Source organism: Pseudorca crassidens, chromosome 2 (genome assembly GCF_039906515.1).
Source record: "Pseudorca crassidens isolate mPseCra1 chromosome 2, mPseCra1.hap1, whole genome shotgun sequence".
In the NCBI taxonomy this organism is placed as follows: Eukaryota; Metazoa; Chordata; class Mammalia; order Artiodactyla; family Delphinidae; genus Pseudorca; species Pseudorca crassidens.
The window spans coordinates 80,273,250-80,292,345 of NC_090297.1; the positions used below are offsets into that span (position 1 = coordinate 80,273,250).

At 40.5% G+C, this 19,096-nt stretch overlaps 1 protein-coding gene across 12 annotated transcripts in view; it reads right to left on the minus strand.

The window, feature by feature from the left end:
• TGFBR3 (transforming growth factor beta receptor 3) overlaps window positions 1-19,096 on the minus strand; it is a 205,396-nt gene that overhangs the window by 11,209 nt on the left and 175,091 nt on the right. For 7 of the 12 annotated variants that reach the window (XM_067726881.1, XM_067726879.1, XM_067726880.1 and 4 more), the window contains 5 exons: window positions 17,156-17,455; window positions 16,567-16,602; window positions 14,148-14,268; window positions 5,267-5,308; window positions 2,563-2,670 (listed from right to left, as the gene is read on the minus strand). In XM_067726881.1, coding sequence (XP_067582982.1) covers window positions 2,563-2,670; window positions 5,267-5,308; window positions 14,148-14,268; window positions 16,567-16,602; window positions 17,156-17,455 — 607 coding nt within the window. The remainder of the gene's footprint in view (window positions 1-2,562; window positions 2,671-5,266; window positions 5,309-14,147; window positions 14,269-16,566; window positions 16,603-17,155; window positions 17,456-19,096) is intronic. The other 5 variants (XM_067726887.1, XM_067726886.1, XM_067726885.1 and 2 more) reach the window with 3 other exon arrangements.

The following is a 19,096-nucleotide window of genomic DNA, read 5'->3' on the forward strand; positions in this document are numbered from 1 at the left end:
TCTAAATTATGGATCATTTTAGCCATAGAGGCAGATGCTGCCTGAACCCCCAAATATACCATATAAGGTCTGAGTTCCACAGCTTAGATTATTGTGGAAACTGAATGGACTGAGTCAGTGTTTGTATAGACACCTCTTCCCATTGGCCACTGCATTATGACCTTCTCTTTTTATCTAAACTTGCTGCTAGCTGACCCAGGTAAGAAACTGAGGGGGTTCTGGATAGGAAACTACCATTTGGTCCTAAAGTGAGCCTTTTTCTTCCTTGCATGACACTGGTATTCCTTATGAGCAATCTTTAAAATGAACCATAGGCTATAGCTTTTAATAAAAAGTCATTTGGGGACTCCCCTGGTGGTCCAGTGGGTAAGACTCCACGCTCCCAATGCAGGGGATCCGGGTTCGATCCCTGGTCAGGGAGCTGGATCCCGCATGCGTGCCACAGCTGGGAGTCCACATGCCGCAACTAAAAAGATCCCGCATGCTGCAACGAAGACCTGGCACAGCCTAAATTAATTAATTAATTAATTTTTAAAAAGTCATTTGAAGCTGTATCATATGTGATGCTAACAGGTTTAGAGCCCAAATGACAGTGTCTATAAACCTTTCAGCTTCCAAATCAGCATAATTTATTTTGCTGGAAATCATCACAGGAAGGCCTTTGTGTTTTGTTTTTGTTTTTGAATCTACTTACAAATCTATGACCAAGGCCAGTCATGGCTCAGCAGGTACGTGGTAAGCGTCTATGGGTGACTACCCCGTAGAAATTCTCAGGGCTACAGAGTCTTCTAGGCGTACTTTCAAGTTCATTCCTAATATATACAGCATAAGCTGCCCAACAGCCCTAAACCTTACAGCCATGCAGGATTGGGGAAAGTTGCAAAGAACTGTGAGTCTGAGATGTGAATGTGTCAGTACTCCTGTGACAAAATTATTAACTCTAAGATGCTCCTCTGCTAAACGCTGTGCCTTCCAGTGCTTGTATACACTGTTCATGAAGAACATTCCTAAACTGATTCACAGATGTTCATATATCCTCAGAGCCTTAAACTTAAGAGACTTATTTCCTTTCTCTCACGTGAAATATACACTTGACCCTTGAACAACGCAGAGGTTAATCTGCATGTAACTTATAGTCAGCCCTCCGCATCCGCAGGTCCTCTGCATCTGTGGATTCAACCAATCGCAGACCGTGTAGTGCTGTAGTATTTATTATTGAAAACTATCCGCGTATAAGTGAACCCTCACAGTTCAAACCTGTGCTGTCTAAGGGTAACTGGCTTCACTCAAAGGATGCTGACGAGGAATCTGTGGACTCAAAGCCTACTGTTAAACTCCTAAACTTTTGTTTTTGACTGTGTGACTTTCCCATGCTAGGCACATAGGGTTCATTCTTCTCCTTCTGCCATAATTTAAAGTAAGTCAGTCAGAGAATGCAGTATTTGAAGGGAAGATTCTGATGAAGATTAAGATGTGACTTCTCAAAACGCCCTTCCGTGCTTCTCTTCCCTATAAAGCAGTCATCGTTTCAGCCTGGCTAGTTGGATGGCCCAAGGTAAGGCCAAAGATCGTGGCATGTGTTGGTTCAATGGAGAATTAATGAAATTCTAAACAGAAAGTCTGTGCCTGTCTCACCTGAATGATCAATCCAGCAGCTTACCTAGCCTCACAGCGTAAACAAGCATCCAAGAACAGACAATACCAACTAGCTTCCTAGACACGCCTCAAAATGCATGTCTTTCCTTTCCATATTTGCAAGGAACCTAAGAAAGAAGCAATAGAAGGGCAGTCCATTTGTTCCTTCCCCTTGCCCGACAGACTCTCTGAGCCTGGCCTGCATTCTGTCTTGGAGTCAGAACAGGTTCTCTGTTCAGGCCAGAATGTTTCAACCTTGGGACTGGGGGTAAGGGGCAAGAAGAAAGGCACATGAGAATTTTTAGGGGTGGAAGAGCATAACTTGAAAACAAACTGCTTTGTTTCAACCATTTTTATCTGTTTACAATTCATGAAAATATATTTTGAAAATTTAAATAATTTTCAAGCAAGACATGAGAATTCTATGTTTATCAAAAAAGACATGGTATGGATTTAAAAAAGGTTGAGAAATTCTGGTTTATGCCATTGATTAGGGCCTCTGGTGGACAGTGCTCAGCACCTTGGCTTCCTTTTTTACTTCCTGCCCATTTATATGTTTATTCTGAGTTTTTAGCTTTGGGGGAATGTTTTATGTTTCCAGTTTGTCTGCATTATCTTTCTTTAATTAAACGCTAACCACAAAATAGCTTTATTAGCAGCTAGACTTCAGCAACATCTCAAATGTAATTAACATAAATAGTTTAAACATTCCTTTGCTAAAAGGAATTTAGAGATTTGCTTAAAGCAAATTATATTTTTGCAAAACCCAATTCATGCCAATACGTAAATGTGAAAATGGTGGGAATGAACTTTCTCTGTCTTTCATTCATTATTTCATCCATTCATCCATGCAATGAAACACTGAGTGTCTATAGTGTGCCAGGCACATGGAATGTGCACCAACTGATATGCAACAGTCACACTAACCTGTGTGAGAATAGATGTACCATAAGGCCCCTGTCAGCAGTGCTCCAATCACAAATGCTGCGAACGCAATGCCCATCACCGTTAGGGTGTCCAGACCATGGAATATCGCTATAATGAAGAGAAACCAATGCATACGTTGAGTGACTCTGCATCACATGCTGCAATTTTATATTGTTTCACAAGTATTGTCAGAAAGGCTGAGCACCAGCTAATAAAATCTGAGGATAAAAAGCAGATTCCAACAAAATACACTGTATGTGTAACTTGCAAATATTTTCTCAACAGAAAAACGAAAATTTCAGATTTCCAAGATACCCCCAGTTTGCAATTTATTTTGAGCAACAAACTTACTAAAAAAAATCAGATTTGTCAACTCTGTAAAACCTTAGGTCTATGGTTCATTGTCTCAATCTGAAGACCTACTATTTGAATGGTAAAGTGGCTTGAAAAGTCAAAGGTTAAGATGCTTGGGAAAATAAGGTGAACTTCTATCAAAATCTGACTCATGGCTTCTTATTCACTGAACACTGAGACACTACACAAAAAACAACAAGACACTACATAAAAAACACACTCCAAACACTTTACAAACATACCTTCATGAACATTTAAAAGTATGAAAGATAACAGGAAGAAAGGTGGTGAGAAGGAGAAAACATACAATAAGGATAAACTATTCCTATGGATTATAAAATCTCACTGACCTCCTCACATTAAACCCTCCATCTCAACAATTACCTATTGTGTCATTTAACACAACTTACTTTTTAACACTTTTCCAACCATGATCTTTCTATAAGGTGAACGGAAATACTCCTCAGTGGGGAGTGATGTCAATTTTATGGTCAGCAAAACATATAAATAGAACCAATTGTTCCTCAATTTGGCAAAGATTTTTATATTTGAAATTAACTCCAGGCCACAGAAATAGAACACTTCCTTTCATTTAAGAGAACTACCTTCTTTGGATCACTTATAAAAAGTAAAAATCAGTTTCCAAGGGAGAGAGGTTTTTAGTGGAATAAAATTTCTAGTCTCTCTCTTTTTCTTTTTTTACTATAAATTGAAGGTACAGGATCTCCCCATTATTTCAATACTGTTTCTATGCTCCTCTCCAGTCAGAAGTGACTCCAGCTGATCTCTATGTAAATTCAATAACTTCAGGGTAGAAGATACAGGGGTAGACAAAGGTGACCCTTGAGCAGCCCCAGCACTTGAAAGGGCTCAGGAAAAGTATAATGTGGTAGAGAAGATTCTGAAGGATCCAAATTCCCAAGTCCTGGTCCCTACTCTTCTAGCCATGGGCCCTATGGTGTTCATTTAACTTCTAAAAAATGGGACAGCACTACCTCACCTGCTGAAGGCAGGGGGTAAACAAAAGGAGTTTGCAAAGGGGCTGGGGATCCCCTAGGAGGAGTAAGAAGTGGGAAGAACGCTATGGAGGTTAAGACGAACCAAGCCGCCATCAACCTAATTTAGTCTGTAGGACAGATATTAAAAGATGACTTGGCTTGGGCTTCCCTGGTGGCGCAGTGGTTGAGAGTTCGCCTGCCGATGCAGGGGACATGGGTTCGTGCCCCGGTACGGGAAGATCCCACATGCTGCGGAGCGGCTAGGCCTGTGAGCCATGGCCGCCGAGTCTGCGCGTCCGGAGCCTGTGCTCCTCAACGGGAGAGGCCACAACAGTGAGAGGCCCACGTACCGCAAAAAAAAAGATGACTTGTCTTTTCATGCCTACAGATGCAAAAGTGGGGCATGAGTAAAAGTTTTTAATGAAAATATTCTAAAATTCTAAAGATGAAGGTGTCATTTATGAGAATCAGACTAGGTGAGAACCAGAGAATGTGTCCATATGCATCTCTTTCTGGGTTCATGATACTATTCCATGATATTGTTAAAATAATACACTTAATAGAATGGTTTATAAAGTACTTAGCATAAAGGAACTCTCCAGACTGATTTTTACATGTATGTGATGGGGTCAGCCATGGAGACTAACCTGGAAAGTCTTAAAGAGGAAAAAAGTATAGACTCTCCTCACAAGGCAACATTATCTAGAAGAGCTCTGGGTGCACACCCAAAAAGCCCAGGCTCTTGTCCTGCCTCAGTGACAATTATAACCATGGGGAAGTCACTTAAATACTTCTGGGTCAGAGTTTTCTTCTGTATAAAGCAATGAAATTGGCCCAGATAATTTCCAACGCATCATTTTGCAGCAGTTGGTCTCTCTCCCTTTTTGTCTTATAAGCCTTCTCAACACCCCTTGGACTAGTGATTGTCTTAATGGTATAGCAGCTAGTTCCTTTATCACTACTTCTCTGAGCAGGTAGATACTGCTGATGATACATAAAGCAAACCCCTCCCATAGCTGTATGTTAATGCTTTCAGATCACAATCGATATAAGTATGCAGACAATGAACTTCTCTAAAACTAAGAAAGTTACTACATTCGCATTAAGGTGATACACACCAATGGGTTAACAAATTCATATTTTAAAATGGCAAAGGTAGAGAGGAAAAAAGAAAGGAGAATGAAGGAATGACAGGGGAAGGGAAAAAAGAAAGTTCGAGAAAAATGGGGTGAGGGAGAATGAGAGCAGAAGTCTTCTTATCAAAACTCAAAGTTTGGCAAATGTTCCATAACCAACTCATTCTTATAAAAGCCCAGGAGGCTTTATTTCGAAACAGTTGCATAAAGACTTACGTGGAGAAACTGGAATCGGTTTCTTAATGCTTGGACCTGTTTCTGAAACAAAAACATAAATCACAATGCGTTCTACAGAGAAACCAAGTTCTAAGCGAAAGGTCATCGAAATCTCAGCAGAGGCTGACACTTTTCTATTTGTTAATAAATACTTCCTCTGTAAAAGCTCTGTCAATTATCCTCTTTAGATATCAAGACTATAACATGGATTACTCAGAAATTTTAAACACTGTACTTTGTTAGTGATCAATTGTACAGTTTCTCCAATTTGAAGAAAAATTGAAGGCAAACACCTTTAAGGAATCTGAGTCTGATAATTCGCGCGCGTGTGTGTGTGTGTGTGTGTGTGTGTGTGTGTGTGTATACCTTTCTGTTTATTTAAAAAAGGATCCAATATCTTTAAATCCTGTGTTTCTCCAGTGTATTCAATATTTGTTTTTTGGTTTTTTTTTTGGCCATACGCGGGCCTCTCGCTGCTGTGGCCTCTCCCGTTGCGGAGCACAGGCTCCGGACGTGCAGGCTCAGCAGCCATGGCTCACGGGCCCAGCCACTCCGTGGCATGTGGGATCTTTCCGGACTGGGACACGAACCCGTGTCCCTTGCATCAGCAGGCGGACTCTCAAACACTGCGCCACCAGGGAAGCCCAGTGTATTCAATATTATTCGACTTTCAAAAAAGTCTCTTAATGTACACAAGTGTTGTAAAGGCATCTTCATGCTTCCATCCTAATACTATCGATCATCCTATAGTTCAGCTCCTCATCACGCATCTGCATTATTACAGAGCTTTTCTAACTGGTCTCCTTGTCACCACTACTGCTCCCACCCCAAATGTTTCTCCCCCCATATGTGCCCCCAGAGTGACTTTTCCAGAGCTCAGAGCTGATTATGCTATTGCCCTGATTAAAACACTCAATGACTTCCCTTCGTTTATGGGAAAAAAAATCCAAACTCTCTAGCACAGCACAGAGAGGTCTGCCTCCCTCTATCCACCTCTCTCCAGCCTCCTTTCCTCATGAGCTCCTCACCCGTGCTGGGCTCCTTGTAGTGAAGTTCCCCCAATTCTCCATGTGGCTCCATGTCATCACAAGTTGCAAGCCATCCCCTCAAGTACCCCCCGCTCTCCCAGACCTGCTTTGCTGGCATTTTCACAGGGAGGCCTTCTCTGATTCTCTCATAGTTCATGCCCACCCCAGCAGGACAAGTCTCTCCCACCTCTGCTCATTCCCTCCCTCTTCTGTTATAAATGTGCCACATCACATCGGAATTCTCTCAATTTTGTTTACCCCCAGAGTCTAGATCTTATTCATCTGTATATCCTCAGGGCTCAGCCTGGCATAGAACGGCCTTAGCAGAAATGCTTGGTGGAGGATGGTTAGAATGTTGATGCACTTTTTGAAAATAAAGGCAATAAAGGAAATTTGGAGTAAGACTGTAAGAAAATGCGTATATGCTTTGACATTTCTATACAATGCCTTTGTGTTCAGAAAGTGCTAGAAAGCCTAATCTCATTTGAGGTTTCAACCAACCCCGTAAGGGAGGCAGAAAAAGAATTCTTATCACTATTTTACCAATGAGAAGCCTGAGACTGTTATCATGTGACCAGCCCAAGGTCAGAGCTGGAAAGCATCAGGGTAGGGGCTGACCAAGGATTCCAGATTCTGCCCCGTAAGCTAAATGACTGGTGAGTGTTGCTCTGTCCTTAGCTGGGGAAGCACTGATTAAGAAAGTACTTGTGCATAGTGACATGCTATTCTCAACAGTAGAATATCATAGACCAGGGGGTAGCATATAACAGCCAACCACTCTAGTTTTGTTTAAGTGAACTAAAGATGAATTTTATATTTTTAAGTCATTGAAAAAAATGAAAATAAGATTTTATGATGTGAAAATTATATGAAAGTCAAATCTCTTCCATAAATAAAGTTTTATTGGAACATAACAAGACTCATTCATTTATATATTGTCCACCGCTGCTTTCACGCTGCAACAGCAGTTAAATAGTCGAGGCAGGGACTCCATAAGCCACAACCTGAAAATATTCACCATTTGGCCCTTTATAGAAAAAATATGTTAAGTCCTCACACAGACTCTGCCCCTGTTCTTGAGAGTTTAAAAGTGATGTGTTTAGGACCTCTCTTCATCTCCATTTTCATTCAATAAAGGAACACACACCTTGTGTTGGAATCCATAGGGAAGCAAAAAAATCAACGTGAAAAACTGACCAAAACAAGCAGCATTTGAGTTGATGTTTATAAAAATAAAAAAAGCTAGATAGGATTGTAAATTCTCGGGATTAACCATCTTAGCTGGTTGATCACATTCTTGCAGCATGGGGTATCATGGTCCAGCTCTAAGGAAAGGAATGCTATGGGATGAATCAAAGCCACTACAACTGAACGATGCCCCCTGGAGTTGTGCAGCGTAGTGGCCCTAAGATCAGGATATATGCGAAAGTTATATTTAAATAGAATTACTAAGAAAATTAAAATAATTGTGTGTTTTAAAGAAAATCTATCTCAGTGTGCAGAACACACACCAACTACACAATGCACATAAGAGACTGTCTCCTGGGAGTTTGGCTCCACCAGCCTTACTGGCAGCAATAGAGTAACAACAGTGATGCCTTACATTTGTACATTTGTATAGTGTTCTACAATTGACAAAAAACCTTCACTTACATTTTCTCATTTTAAACTCTCAAGAGTCCTATGAAGTAGGGGTATCTAACCACAAAATTCTTCAAGAAGTAGTGGTTTGATACACTGAACTAAGTCCAAAGGCATTTAAAGGTCTCTATAGCGTTCATCATGCGAGAAATATACACACTTCTGGGAAGAGTTCCATTCAATCAACCACCCATGGTTAAACTCTGTCACTCAAAATCCCCAAGAGGTTTCAAATCATCATTCTCCCCTAAGGAGACATCAGATGTGAGAATGTAGGTTTTATAGTAAGGCCTGTGTGATAGATGACATTGTTTTAAAATTCTTAATGGATTTACGTTATGACCTAATCCTCTTACTCCACCCCGAATAGGGGCCTCCTCATAGAGCTAAGCAGAAACAGTTGTTGCTCATTTCCCCAGAGGCGAAGTTCCTCCATGCTTTCTGTGCATAAACAATAATAAGCACAAGCTGCAGATACAAGGTTAAAGGATTTTATCCTCTAACACTTGGGTTCCAAAATTCCCAATAACCCCTGAGTATAACTAAAATAGTTTGATCTCCACCGGAACCCTATGATCGATTTGGCATGCTGAAAGGAAAAGAGTGGACAGAACAATATTTACTTTTGGTTTCAGGGTACGATTGCAAGAAAGGAATCCTAGCTATTACTGTAAAGAGAATTTTAACAGTAAAGATTTCTTTACACACAGAACAAACTATAATCAACATTCTGAATTAAATCTTTTCATATACTCTGAGCAAGCTTTGGTCTGCCCCAGAACCAAAATTTCCCTCCTCAGACTGTTAGGCATGGTTTTCATAAAAGGGATATTTCTGGGCTTATGCATGAGTAACTGACCACAGCTTCTGGCCTCAGGCTTTCAATTCAGCTCTCCTAAACATGGCAGGACCAGGCAGGCCCACAGGGAAATGAGGTGTCTAACAGGCACCCACATCTATTAGTATTTGACACAGAAGGAAGGATGGGGAGACAAAGAAGCTTGTGCAGATCACTGAAGATATACTTTTTACTAACTTTATTGCACTCTTAACAAATTAATTAATCTCTTCTCTGGGTTCTTTCAATATCAATAGGCACTGCAATTGCCTATTCACTTATCTGCATCCTTCTACTAGATCAGCGGTTCTCAACTGGGGGTGATTTTTGCCTACTTGGCTCCTCAGGGGACATTTGGAAATGTCTAGACACATTTTGGGTTGTCACAACTGCTGGTGGAAGGGTTTGCTAAGGACATCTAGTAGGTAGAGGCCAGGGGTGCTCCTCAACATCCTACAATTCACAGGATAACGCCCACAGCAAAGAGTTATCCAGCCCAAAACATCAGTAGTGCATTAGATTGTAAAGCCTTCATTCAAAGATAGGAAAATTTGTTTACTATATGCCAAGCATGTAGTAGGTCCTCAATAAACATTTCCATTATAAATAACCATAAATATCATATATATCTTATTATTGCATACATACCCTAGCAACTCAACTTCCATGCTGCTTTCAGAGTAGCCTTCCTAAATGATCTGACCATCGGTTCTCTACTTGAGATCTTTGATGGGTCTCAACTTTTAAAGGTGCATACTGGATTATTTGTGAATAAAATGAGATGTCTGGGTTTCCTTCAAAACAATCCAGGGACAGGAAGTGATAAAACAAAACTGGCTATGAATTGGTAATTGTTGAAACCAATTGAAGGGTTTATGGGAGTTCATTCTACTATTACCTCTGTTTCTGTTTAGATTTGAACTTTTCTAAAGTAAAAAGTTTTCAAAATGTGAAGCACATTGAATGAAAAAGAAACCCTATGATATCTCTTCCTTACTGGATAGAGACTGAATGTCTTGGTCTGTTAATTAAACATTCATACCATCTTTCTACTCAGCTTCCCCTCATCTCTACCTCAGCCTGAGGACAAAACCTGGCTGGTGCTTTAGACTATTTTTGTTCTGGAAAAATCAAATGTGTTCCAAAAAGTAACGCCTCTCTTGGATTAATTTCCAACTGACGTTCACAACTTTCCCTTCCACTCCCCTCTAATCCCCCGCAAAAACCCTAGTTTGGCTGAGATGTTAAGAGGAAGGAAAGGAAATTAACATTTACTGAGTGCCCATGATATGCCAGGTACTGTCCTGAGCACATTTTAATCTTTAAAAAGTTATGTGTAAAATACATAGCTAGTGGGAAGCAGCCGCACAGCACAGGGAGATCAGCTCGGTGCTTTGTGACCAGCTAGAGGGGTGGGATAGGGAGGGTGGGAGGGAGGGAGACGCAAGAGGGAAGAGATATGGGGACATATGTATATGTATAACTGATTCACTTTGCTATAAAGCAGAAACTAACACACCATTGTAAAGCAATTATACTCCAACAAAGATGTTTTAAAAAAAAAAAGTTATGTGGTAGAAATATGGAGAAAATTCAGTATTTTAAACACTTAACTTGCTAAGAATTATATATTGTATATAAATCATGGCAAATTTGGGGATGTTCTTTTGTGCCCCCAATTTTTTTTATATATATGCCCTAAATTTCAGATGATTACTTTTCCCTTTCACCATTAAAAAATAAAATCATCACTGACGTGGTGTAATCATTTTTATTATGTAAGCCCAAGTGTTCTCAGATGCTGTAAAAAGTGGTCACAGCATCCAAAGCAAACAGCACTAACCTGCCTATACTTCAAAATATTTCAGAAAATATGGTAGGACGGCACCATCTCAACTATTTTAATTGTTTTGCCATAAACCATAATCTGCATAAACTATTCACGTTTCCTGGGCTTTTTTGTGAGTTACAATGCAAAGTCACAGAACTTGTCCTAAACTTTAGTACTCTCTTAAACAGTTTACATGTTTCCCAACATCTTAACCCTTTGGGGGAACAGACTTTTTTCCTTAAATTCTTTTTTTTTTTTTTTTGAAAATGAAAAGATTCTATTTATTTGTATACGGTTATATGAGCATAGAGAAAGGGATGGAAAGATATATACAGGATACAAAAATTGTTAACTTTCATTAACCAGGTGTGGGTTAAGGACTAGTTATTACCTATTTTATTATACATTTAATATTGCATCAACTGTTAGAATGAATAGGTATTAATTTTATAATTAAAAATCAATAAAAAATTTAAAATGAAAACTTAAAATAAGTAATAAAATATATTGCTGGAAAACAGAAATTTTCTCAAATTATTGCCATTTCTCCTCTTCCTTTAAACCCATTTCTTTTTAATTTTTATTGAAGTATAGTTGCTTTACAATATTGTGCTAGTTTATACTGTACAGCAAAGTGAATCAGCTACACATATACATATATCCCCTCTTTTTTGGATTTCCTTCTCATTTAGGTCACCACAGAGCACTGAGTAGAGTTCTCTGTGCTATACAGTAGGTTCTCATTAGTTATCCGTTTAACACATAGTATCAATAGTGTAAATTCTTCAACTTCTTTTCATTTCATAATTATTAGAGTACTTGGGTGCTAACTTGCATACCAGTGTGATGCGGCATGAACAGGGGAAGGGGCCAGGAAGAGGGGTATGAAGAGACAGATGCCTATGTTGCTTGCAGTTTTTATTAAAAACTAGAATCAACCTCCCCCTAGGACAAGGCATAGGGTTTAAGAGCACAGGCTCTGGAATCAAAGTTCCTTGATTTGAATCCCAGACCCACCATTTATTTATATGCCTTGGCCATCCTTGCTCTATACTATACTTGCCTCACAGAGGGGCTATGTGGATCATATACTATTATCCACATAAAGCATTTAGCACAGAGCCTTGTACTAAGTAAATGCTCAATAAATGTTAGATCATCATTATCATCATCTCCATCTCCATCATTGCCACTACCATCATCATCTATTATTGAAAATTTAAGAAGCAAAAGAATTCTAATCCAATGTTGGTTCCCAAGGGACTGAGATATCAAAGGTAGCAAAGATGTGCTGCAAGGTTCAGGAAAGTTCCATTAAAAACAGTGGCCCAGAGGAGGGACCCAGAATTATTTACTTAGTCTAGATGGCCTATTCTCCCTGTCCACAGAAGGAAGAAACACCACCTGAAATGTGTCCATGCTACTGGCAGTGGTAGCCACAGAGCAGCCCTGTGGCTGGCTGTGAAGCTGAAAACTTCTATCTGCCCCAGAAAACCCAAGTGTTGAGAAATAAGATGGACCAAATGGCCAGGGAGAGCTAGAACTTTGGTCCAGTCTCCAAAGAGCACCCAGATAGTAAAAAGACAGTAAACCATCCCATTGGTTGGGAAATTTTTACCCCCAAAGTTATTCCCAACAAGACATCTGCCCACTTCCAGAGATACTATAGTATGTTATCTTACTACAGTAACACATTAGGCTGTCTGGCAGGAAGAACATTCATGATCCTGTTATTTTTCAAAGAGACCAATGTTATCAGGCAAATGGCCACACTCCCCTTATAAATGATTATTCCAAATCACTGAGAGGTAGAAGGAAAGCACAGACCCCAGTGGCCTGCATTGAGGAGAAATGCTTCTAGAGTCAAAGGAAAATAAACATAAAAGGTGGGAGGAGTCACTCATAAAGCTAAAAACTGCCAGAAAACCTATCCCATTCAGTGTAAAGTTAGAAAGAGCATTTGCATACAGCCTCTGCTCTGGGAAGCCAGCCTACAGTCTAACCTTCTCAATTTGTTTAACAAACCGAAGCAATAAACTTTCTTCACTGCATGCTTCTCCACTAAAATCTACTCTCAATTAGCAAATCTCATGAAATTGCTTTGATATTTGGTAAAACTTTACTCTTGAACTTTTATGTAAAGAAAACACTGACCTTTCAGGATAATTACAAAGTTTAAATAAAAGAGGAATTACTTAGAAAAATACCACCAGAATTAAAAGAATGGATGAATGAATTACTGGAAGTTATACGGATGCCTAATTATTGTCTGGCACAGGAAAAAGCAAGTTGCTGCCTTCAGTTACCAGCAGAACGACCTCTCTCAAAACAGGTAAGAGTAACAGATGGAGTAGAGGTAGCTGTTGCTGTTGTTAAACCACTTTCACAGCACAAAACAGAGCCAGCTGTCGCCCAATCGTCACATATACTTTGCAACACAGTTAATTTATTCTTATTTCTTTCCCTTGGACCCAAAAAACAAGGAACTATTTGGGCAATCCACTTAGAAAGACTGAGGCTGTTATAGCTGTTTCAAACTATTGAAAACCAACTAATAACCTAATAACGTGAAACAGACAACAACAACAAAAACATTGATGAGGAACCAATAAACATCTCACGTGTACATTTCACACCAACTTTAGGAGGGCTGGGAAGTGAATGAAAAATGGTTTTGCTTCTTCAAACAGTACAGCTGAGTGTTACAGCTGAAAAGGCCTCTGGGGGTCATCTGGTCGAAACCCCTCTTTTTCCAGATAAAGAAAATGAAACCCCAGGACCTAAGGGGAGAGCTCCAAAGTGCCACAGCCAGCTAGCAGGGAAAGCCAAGAGCTGTGCATAAGATTCTAAAAACTAAATTATAAAAATGCACTTGAACAGTTCTCAGCCTTCTTTCGGCTGTGACACCTAAGATGGATGGTGTTCACATAGATAGTGCCCTCCCCAAAGGCATCTGCGGTCCTGAAAAAGTACTCTAATAGCTTGCAGCCAGTACAACCTTTCCCAGTAGGTCATGGAAAAATGGGCTATGGACTCCATGCAATTCCAGCAGGAACTCTAACCCTCTCCTACACTTCCTCAAGGAAGCATATTTGCACGCAAGGGAGAGTGACATCGTGATGTGATGGAGGCAACCTAGACTTTGATCTAATATTTAAAGAGGAAATCATTGGGACTTCCCTGGCAGTACAGTGGTTAAGACCACACTTCCACTGCAGGGGGCACGGGTTCGATCCCTGGTTGGGTAACTAAGATCCCATATGCCGTGCAGCATGGCCAAAAAGGGGAAAATAAATAAATAAATAAGGAAATCATTTGCAAAGGTATCACTAACCGCATGCCAGCAGGAGAACCAACTAAATAAAATACTCCTTGGGCAAAGAATTCTATTCTAAAGTTACTAATTGGCTATTAATTTTGTATTATAATTTTGTATTTCAATTTTGTATTTCTTTTGAATACAAGTGGACTTTGATTTACAGTATTGAAGCCTCTTAATGAGCAGCCCTCAGGCTTCTCTGACTGTGCCTCCTTGAAACGCACCTTTAAATTGTACTTCATGGTGGATCACAGCGAGGGGCTTGGTGAACGTCTTCTTATTCTGCATCATGGCCCAGATCATCGAGGCATCCAGCGAGGTGCAGGCTTCATCAGGAAGCACACACTGCAGAGAGGCAGAGCAAAGCAGAGTCGGGAGGTCACTCAAAAGGGCCTGCACAGCTGACCTGTGGCCCCTTATCAGACAGCTCACAGCTGTTTACCCCAGAAAAACAGGACATTGGGATGGTTTCAAAGAACCACAAATAATCTGGGAGATGTGAGAGCAGGCCCAGTGTATTCTCAGCTGCACTTGAAGATGCAAACATGGCTGGACGGCTTCCCACAAAACAACTGGAGCTTTTAGTGTTATTTAGTCTGAAAAATAAAAAAACTACATGACGAATGTTGGCCCTTCACCAAGCTGGCTTCACATAAATGGTTCATGTTTGTGATTTGTGATTGTGGGAAACTTCATGTATTGCATTATGAGGGTGACAGATTTTACATTTGTTGTCCAAAAAGATAATCATGTTGTCGAGTACGTTTGATTTTTTAACTCTGGTATAGGCTCATGCAAAATGAAGCTTTCCAGGGTCATCTGCTTTTAATGTTCCAAAATGAAGTCCTGGGGAGTTGTGCCCAGGTGTGGAGGCCATGAGATCAGCTGTTTCTAGCTATTTTAAGGCTCCAAACTTAGAACCAGAATGCCCAAGCCTAGTGTATCTGTTTCCATTACCTTTTTCTTTAAAATAACTTTGGTTCCTTATCTATGCCCATCAGTGGGTAAAACGCTAATGTCAATGACATCCATTCCCTTTTGTTGGAAGAAGAAACATATCAATTATTTTAGAAGTCTATATACAGCAAGGTACCCAGAAAAGTTAATTAGCTTCCAGTTCTTCCAATCACAAAAGAGCAAAGACTTGTAGCTTTACTGTCATTGCTGCTCTAGGCAACATGAAAGTCAGATACATGTTATAAGAAGACAACTCTCCCCCTCTCCCCACCCCCCCCGAAACAAACAAACAAACAAACAAGAAAAGCCTTTACAATAGCCCTCCTGTAAAGGGAAACAATGGATTTTCTGTGGAGAGGAATCATTACTGAAAAGATCTGCATTTTAGGAAAAGCCTTCTTACTTTCCTACTAGTTCTTTGGTTAAGCAAGAGTCTATGATTCTACAACAAACTCACTGCAAGACCCTGGGCAAGACACTGAACTCTCTGGCCTCAATTTCATCAGGAATGGGCAGGGTTGGACTCACCGATCTTTGAGAACTCTTCCTAGAAGATTCTTTGACTCTGTTTATTGTCATAGAAAGCACTCACAGGAATGTGGAAATATTAACCACAGACAGCAAACAGAGGGACAGTGGTAACAGCTCTATAAATGGTCCTCTGTCATCATATCTACCGTCTCATTTGCTCCTCTACCCAGGAGGGAAGCCGGTACTATTACTTCAATGGTACAGATGAGGACACGCAGGTTCTGAGAGGTCAGGGACTTGCTAACGTCCTGTTGGTAAGCAGCAGGCCTTCCTTCTCGGTCCTCCATGCCCTTTCCATTCTATCTTGCCTTGGATATAAATAGCGACTTTAGGCTTAGGGTCACAGCCCATGTCATCCCCTGTGACTTAGAACTCTCCTTTGAATGTTCTGGAAGGAAATATTAGGACTAATTTTCACAGATTAACACACTATGAAGCTGGGCTGCCACAGGCCAGGCTCACTGAAAGGTAACAGCCACACAGCCATCAGTATAGACCCCTGGTAACTGCCAGGCCTCTCCTCCTAGATCCTAATCCCTAAAAGTTATCCTCTGGGTCCCAGCCATGCACGAAGCTCCACATGGTTTTCTACCATGGTCCACTACACCCCAACCTTGATGGCCACTGGAAAGTGAAGGCCCACACAGCTAAGGCACCAATGTTTCCAAAGGCAACCTAAAGAACACAGCCTAAATTACCTTATATACATATACGTCCTCCCGGAGGACTATGAAATCAGATTTGCTATATTTTCAAATGTATTATAAAATTTCCTATGGTCTTATGGAGAAATGGATGCCCAGGGGAATATAACAGTGCAAAGGATTCATGTCAATGGTAATCCATCCAATAATAATAATTTTTCCTTCTCCCTCTACACCCATCTCTTACAACCTGTGTATCAGGTGAGAAAATTCCATCCATACGATACATTATTAATGATAGGACTCGATTATTAGACTTTTAGACATTAATTGATATGTGATTATAAAAGGAATAGAAGTCAGCTTACACTGTGTGAGATATCTAAAAAATAAATGCACATATGAAATGATACATAATTACGGCAGATCACAGAAACAAAACTAAGCAGAAGATACCCTTTGTGCACAAGGCCAAAATGATGAGGTAATTACCCTTGCTGATCCTCCCTACCTTGGCCACGCCAGCAAGGTCAAAGGGTTCTGATTTCTGTTGTGGCAATAGAATGTACTGGTTCAATGTGGGGAGTGACATGAGGTGAACATGACGAACCGATGAGAAACCAAGAAAAATTAAAATATTTGTTAGTTTCCCTTAGAAGTCCTCATGAGACAAGTCAACCTTATAACTCACACAGAGAAGGTCAAAAAACAACTGCAATACAAATCTCAGCGGGACCTGGAAAAATTAATCCTCACACTGAACTTGTCCTTCGGCTCTCTGTACTCTTGGCACTGGATACTATCTGAATAGCAAAGATAAAGCCAGACCTCTCCTTCAGTGGAAAACAGTCTTGATTTATCATTTGTAAGATACTACTGAGTAGCACGCATGGAAAAAAAAAAATCATACTGTCAGGATTTATTCTCTAAGACTCCATAAAACTCAGTTCCCTGCTAACATGAACTTTATGGCTTCAACTGGGCAGTTCCCTAACCCCAAACCTCAACCTGCTGTAACTTGTGATTGAACTTCTCTGGTAGGTCACTGCCTCACCTAAAAATGTCAACATAACAGTACAAATGGATGAAGGACCACTAACCTTAGGTAACTTCTGGGGGTCCTTTTCCCTTTTGGTACACAATGTGAGCTCACACTGTAGAAAGAGCAGGGAGGTGTTGAAGATGGGCTTAAAAACAAAGCTGAATCGTTTCTTATCTATCTCGGCTTGCGGGATAGGAAAGTGCACTCTCTTGGGATTGTAGAACTTCACAGATTCATCTTTAGGACAAATGTTCTCAATGATAGTATAATCAGACATCCTATCAGGGTTCGAATATGGAGAGATAAAGCAAGTCTGGATGGCAAATCCCAGTTCTTGGTCAGCCTTGGTGACGGACACCTACAACAGAACAGAAAGATCAATTCAGAAACAAGTTAGCATGCCACTTTCACTCTAGGCACAAGGGTAACATATCAAAGCGGCCCTTCTGATGAGAGACATTGCTTTACTTTCATAACATATCCATATAGTCTTCCTTCTAATTACAAAAGTAACACACACTAATTGAAGAAACATACGTTTTCCTTTAAACTCGGTATAGATGATACAGTGAATTATTTAGTTCAAGTCCCAGCCTGGAAGAGTCTATAATACAAGATATATAAGTCTCTTCAACCTCCCATAAGTCCTCTGGGAAATAAAAACAAAAGTACATCATGCACTTAAGTGGATTTTCCCAAATAAACAAAACACCAGTAGGCAAAGCCCCTAATGTCATTAATAGTGTATCACCTGTAAGGCAAGCTCTTTTAAAAAATTACTCAGGGGCTTCCCTGGTGGTGCAGTGCTTGAGAGTCCACCTGCTGATGCAGGGGACGCAGGTTCGTGCCCCGGTCCGGGAAGATCCCACATGCCGTGGAGCGGCTGGGCCCGTGAGCCATGGCCGCTGAGCCTGTGTGTCCGGAGCCTGTGCTCCGCAATGGGAGAGGCCACAACAGTGAGAGGCCCGTGTGCCGCAAAAAAAAAAAAAAAAAAAAAAAAAAAAAAATTACTCAAAAAATAGAGGACAGAGGTAGAATCTATTTAAACTAGGCACGGAAGACCAAACTTCTAAACTGCAGCAAGTCAGACTGAGCCTAAAACATCGCAGTAAAGCTATAGATTGACCTGAAGTCCTGGTTCATGGTGAGCAGGCAGAGCTGGCCTCTGCGGCTGGATGTCGGGGAGGGTGCAATCTGGTGGCGATCACAGGCCTGGTGAAGTGTCCCAGCTTCTCAGAGGTCCAAACCAGACCTTGCCAAGTACTCTCCCTTCACTCTTTAAGCCCAAGGGTGTTTTAAGGGAAATCTAATCTGGAAACGTTTCCGACTCATTTACACTTCCCTCTTACAAAACATTTGTATGGGCTATGTCCAAACCTTGTTAAGGTTCTTTTCTTTAGAAACAGGAAGTAGTATTTGGCCAAGAGTAAACAGAATTCAATTCTCATCTCAACTACCAATTCAAATCTCAACTATCCTGAACTCAGCTAAAATCCTCAAACCAGACTGGATCCTCCATTTGGTGACACATGCATCACTGCGTGAACTGCCTCTCCCCTCTATTGCCTCATTCCTTGACTAAACTCAGGATCAAAATAAACTTAAACACTTTAGAAATAAAGTTGGTCCTCAACCATAGGCCAATAGCCCCAGAGTCCTTTCAAAGGCATGAAGATATAAACACACTTTCCATTCTGAAATACCCAGGGGAAATCCCTGACATTGCATGGGGCTTTTAGGCCACGGCACTATTTTGAAAGATCCCTATGTGGTTAACTGCAAGATGCTAAACAATGAAGATGACTGTGATAATGACATTTTGTTGTGCCTTAAAGCTTAATCCCTGAGAAATAGTCTTATGAGATAAATATTTTCAACTTCATTTTATAAATGGAGGAAAAACTGAACACACAGGATAGCTGACTTGTTCAAAATCATATCTAACAAACACTGGGTGAAACCAAGCCTTGAGCCCAGGTCTTCTGAGCCCGTCTATTTT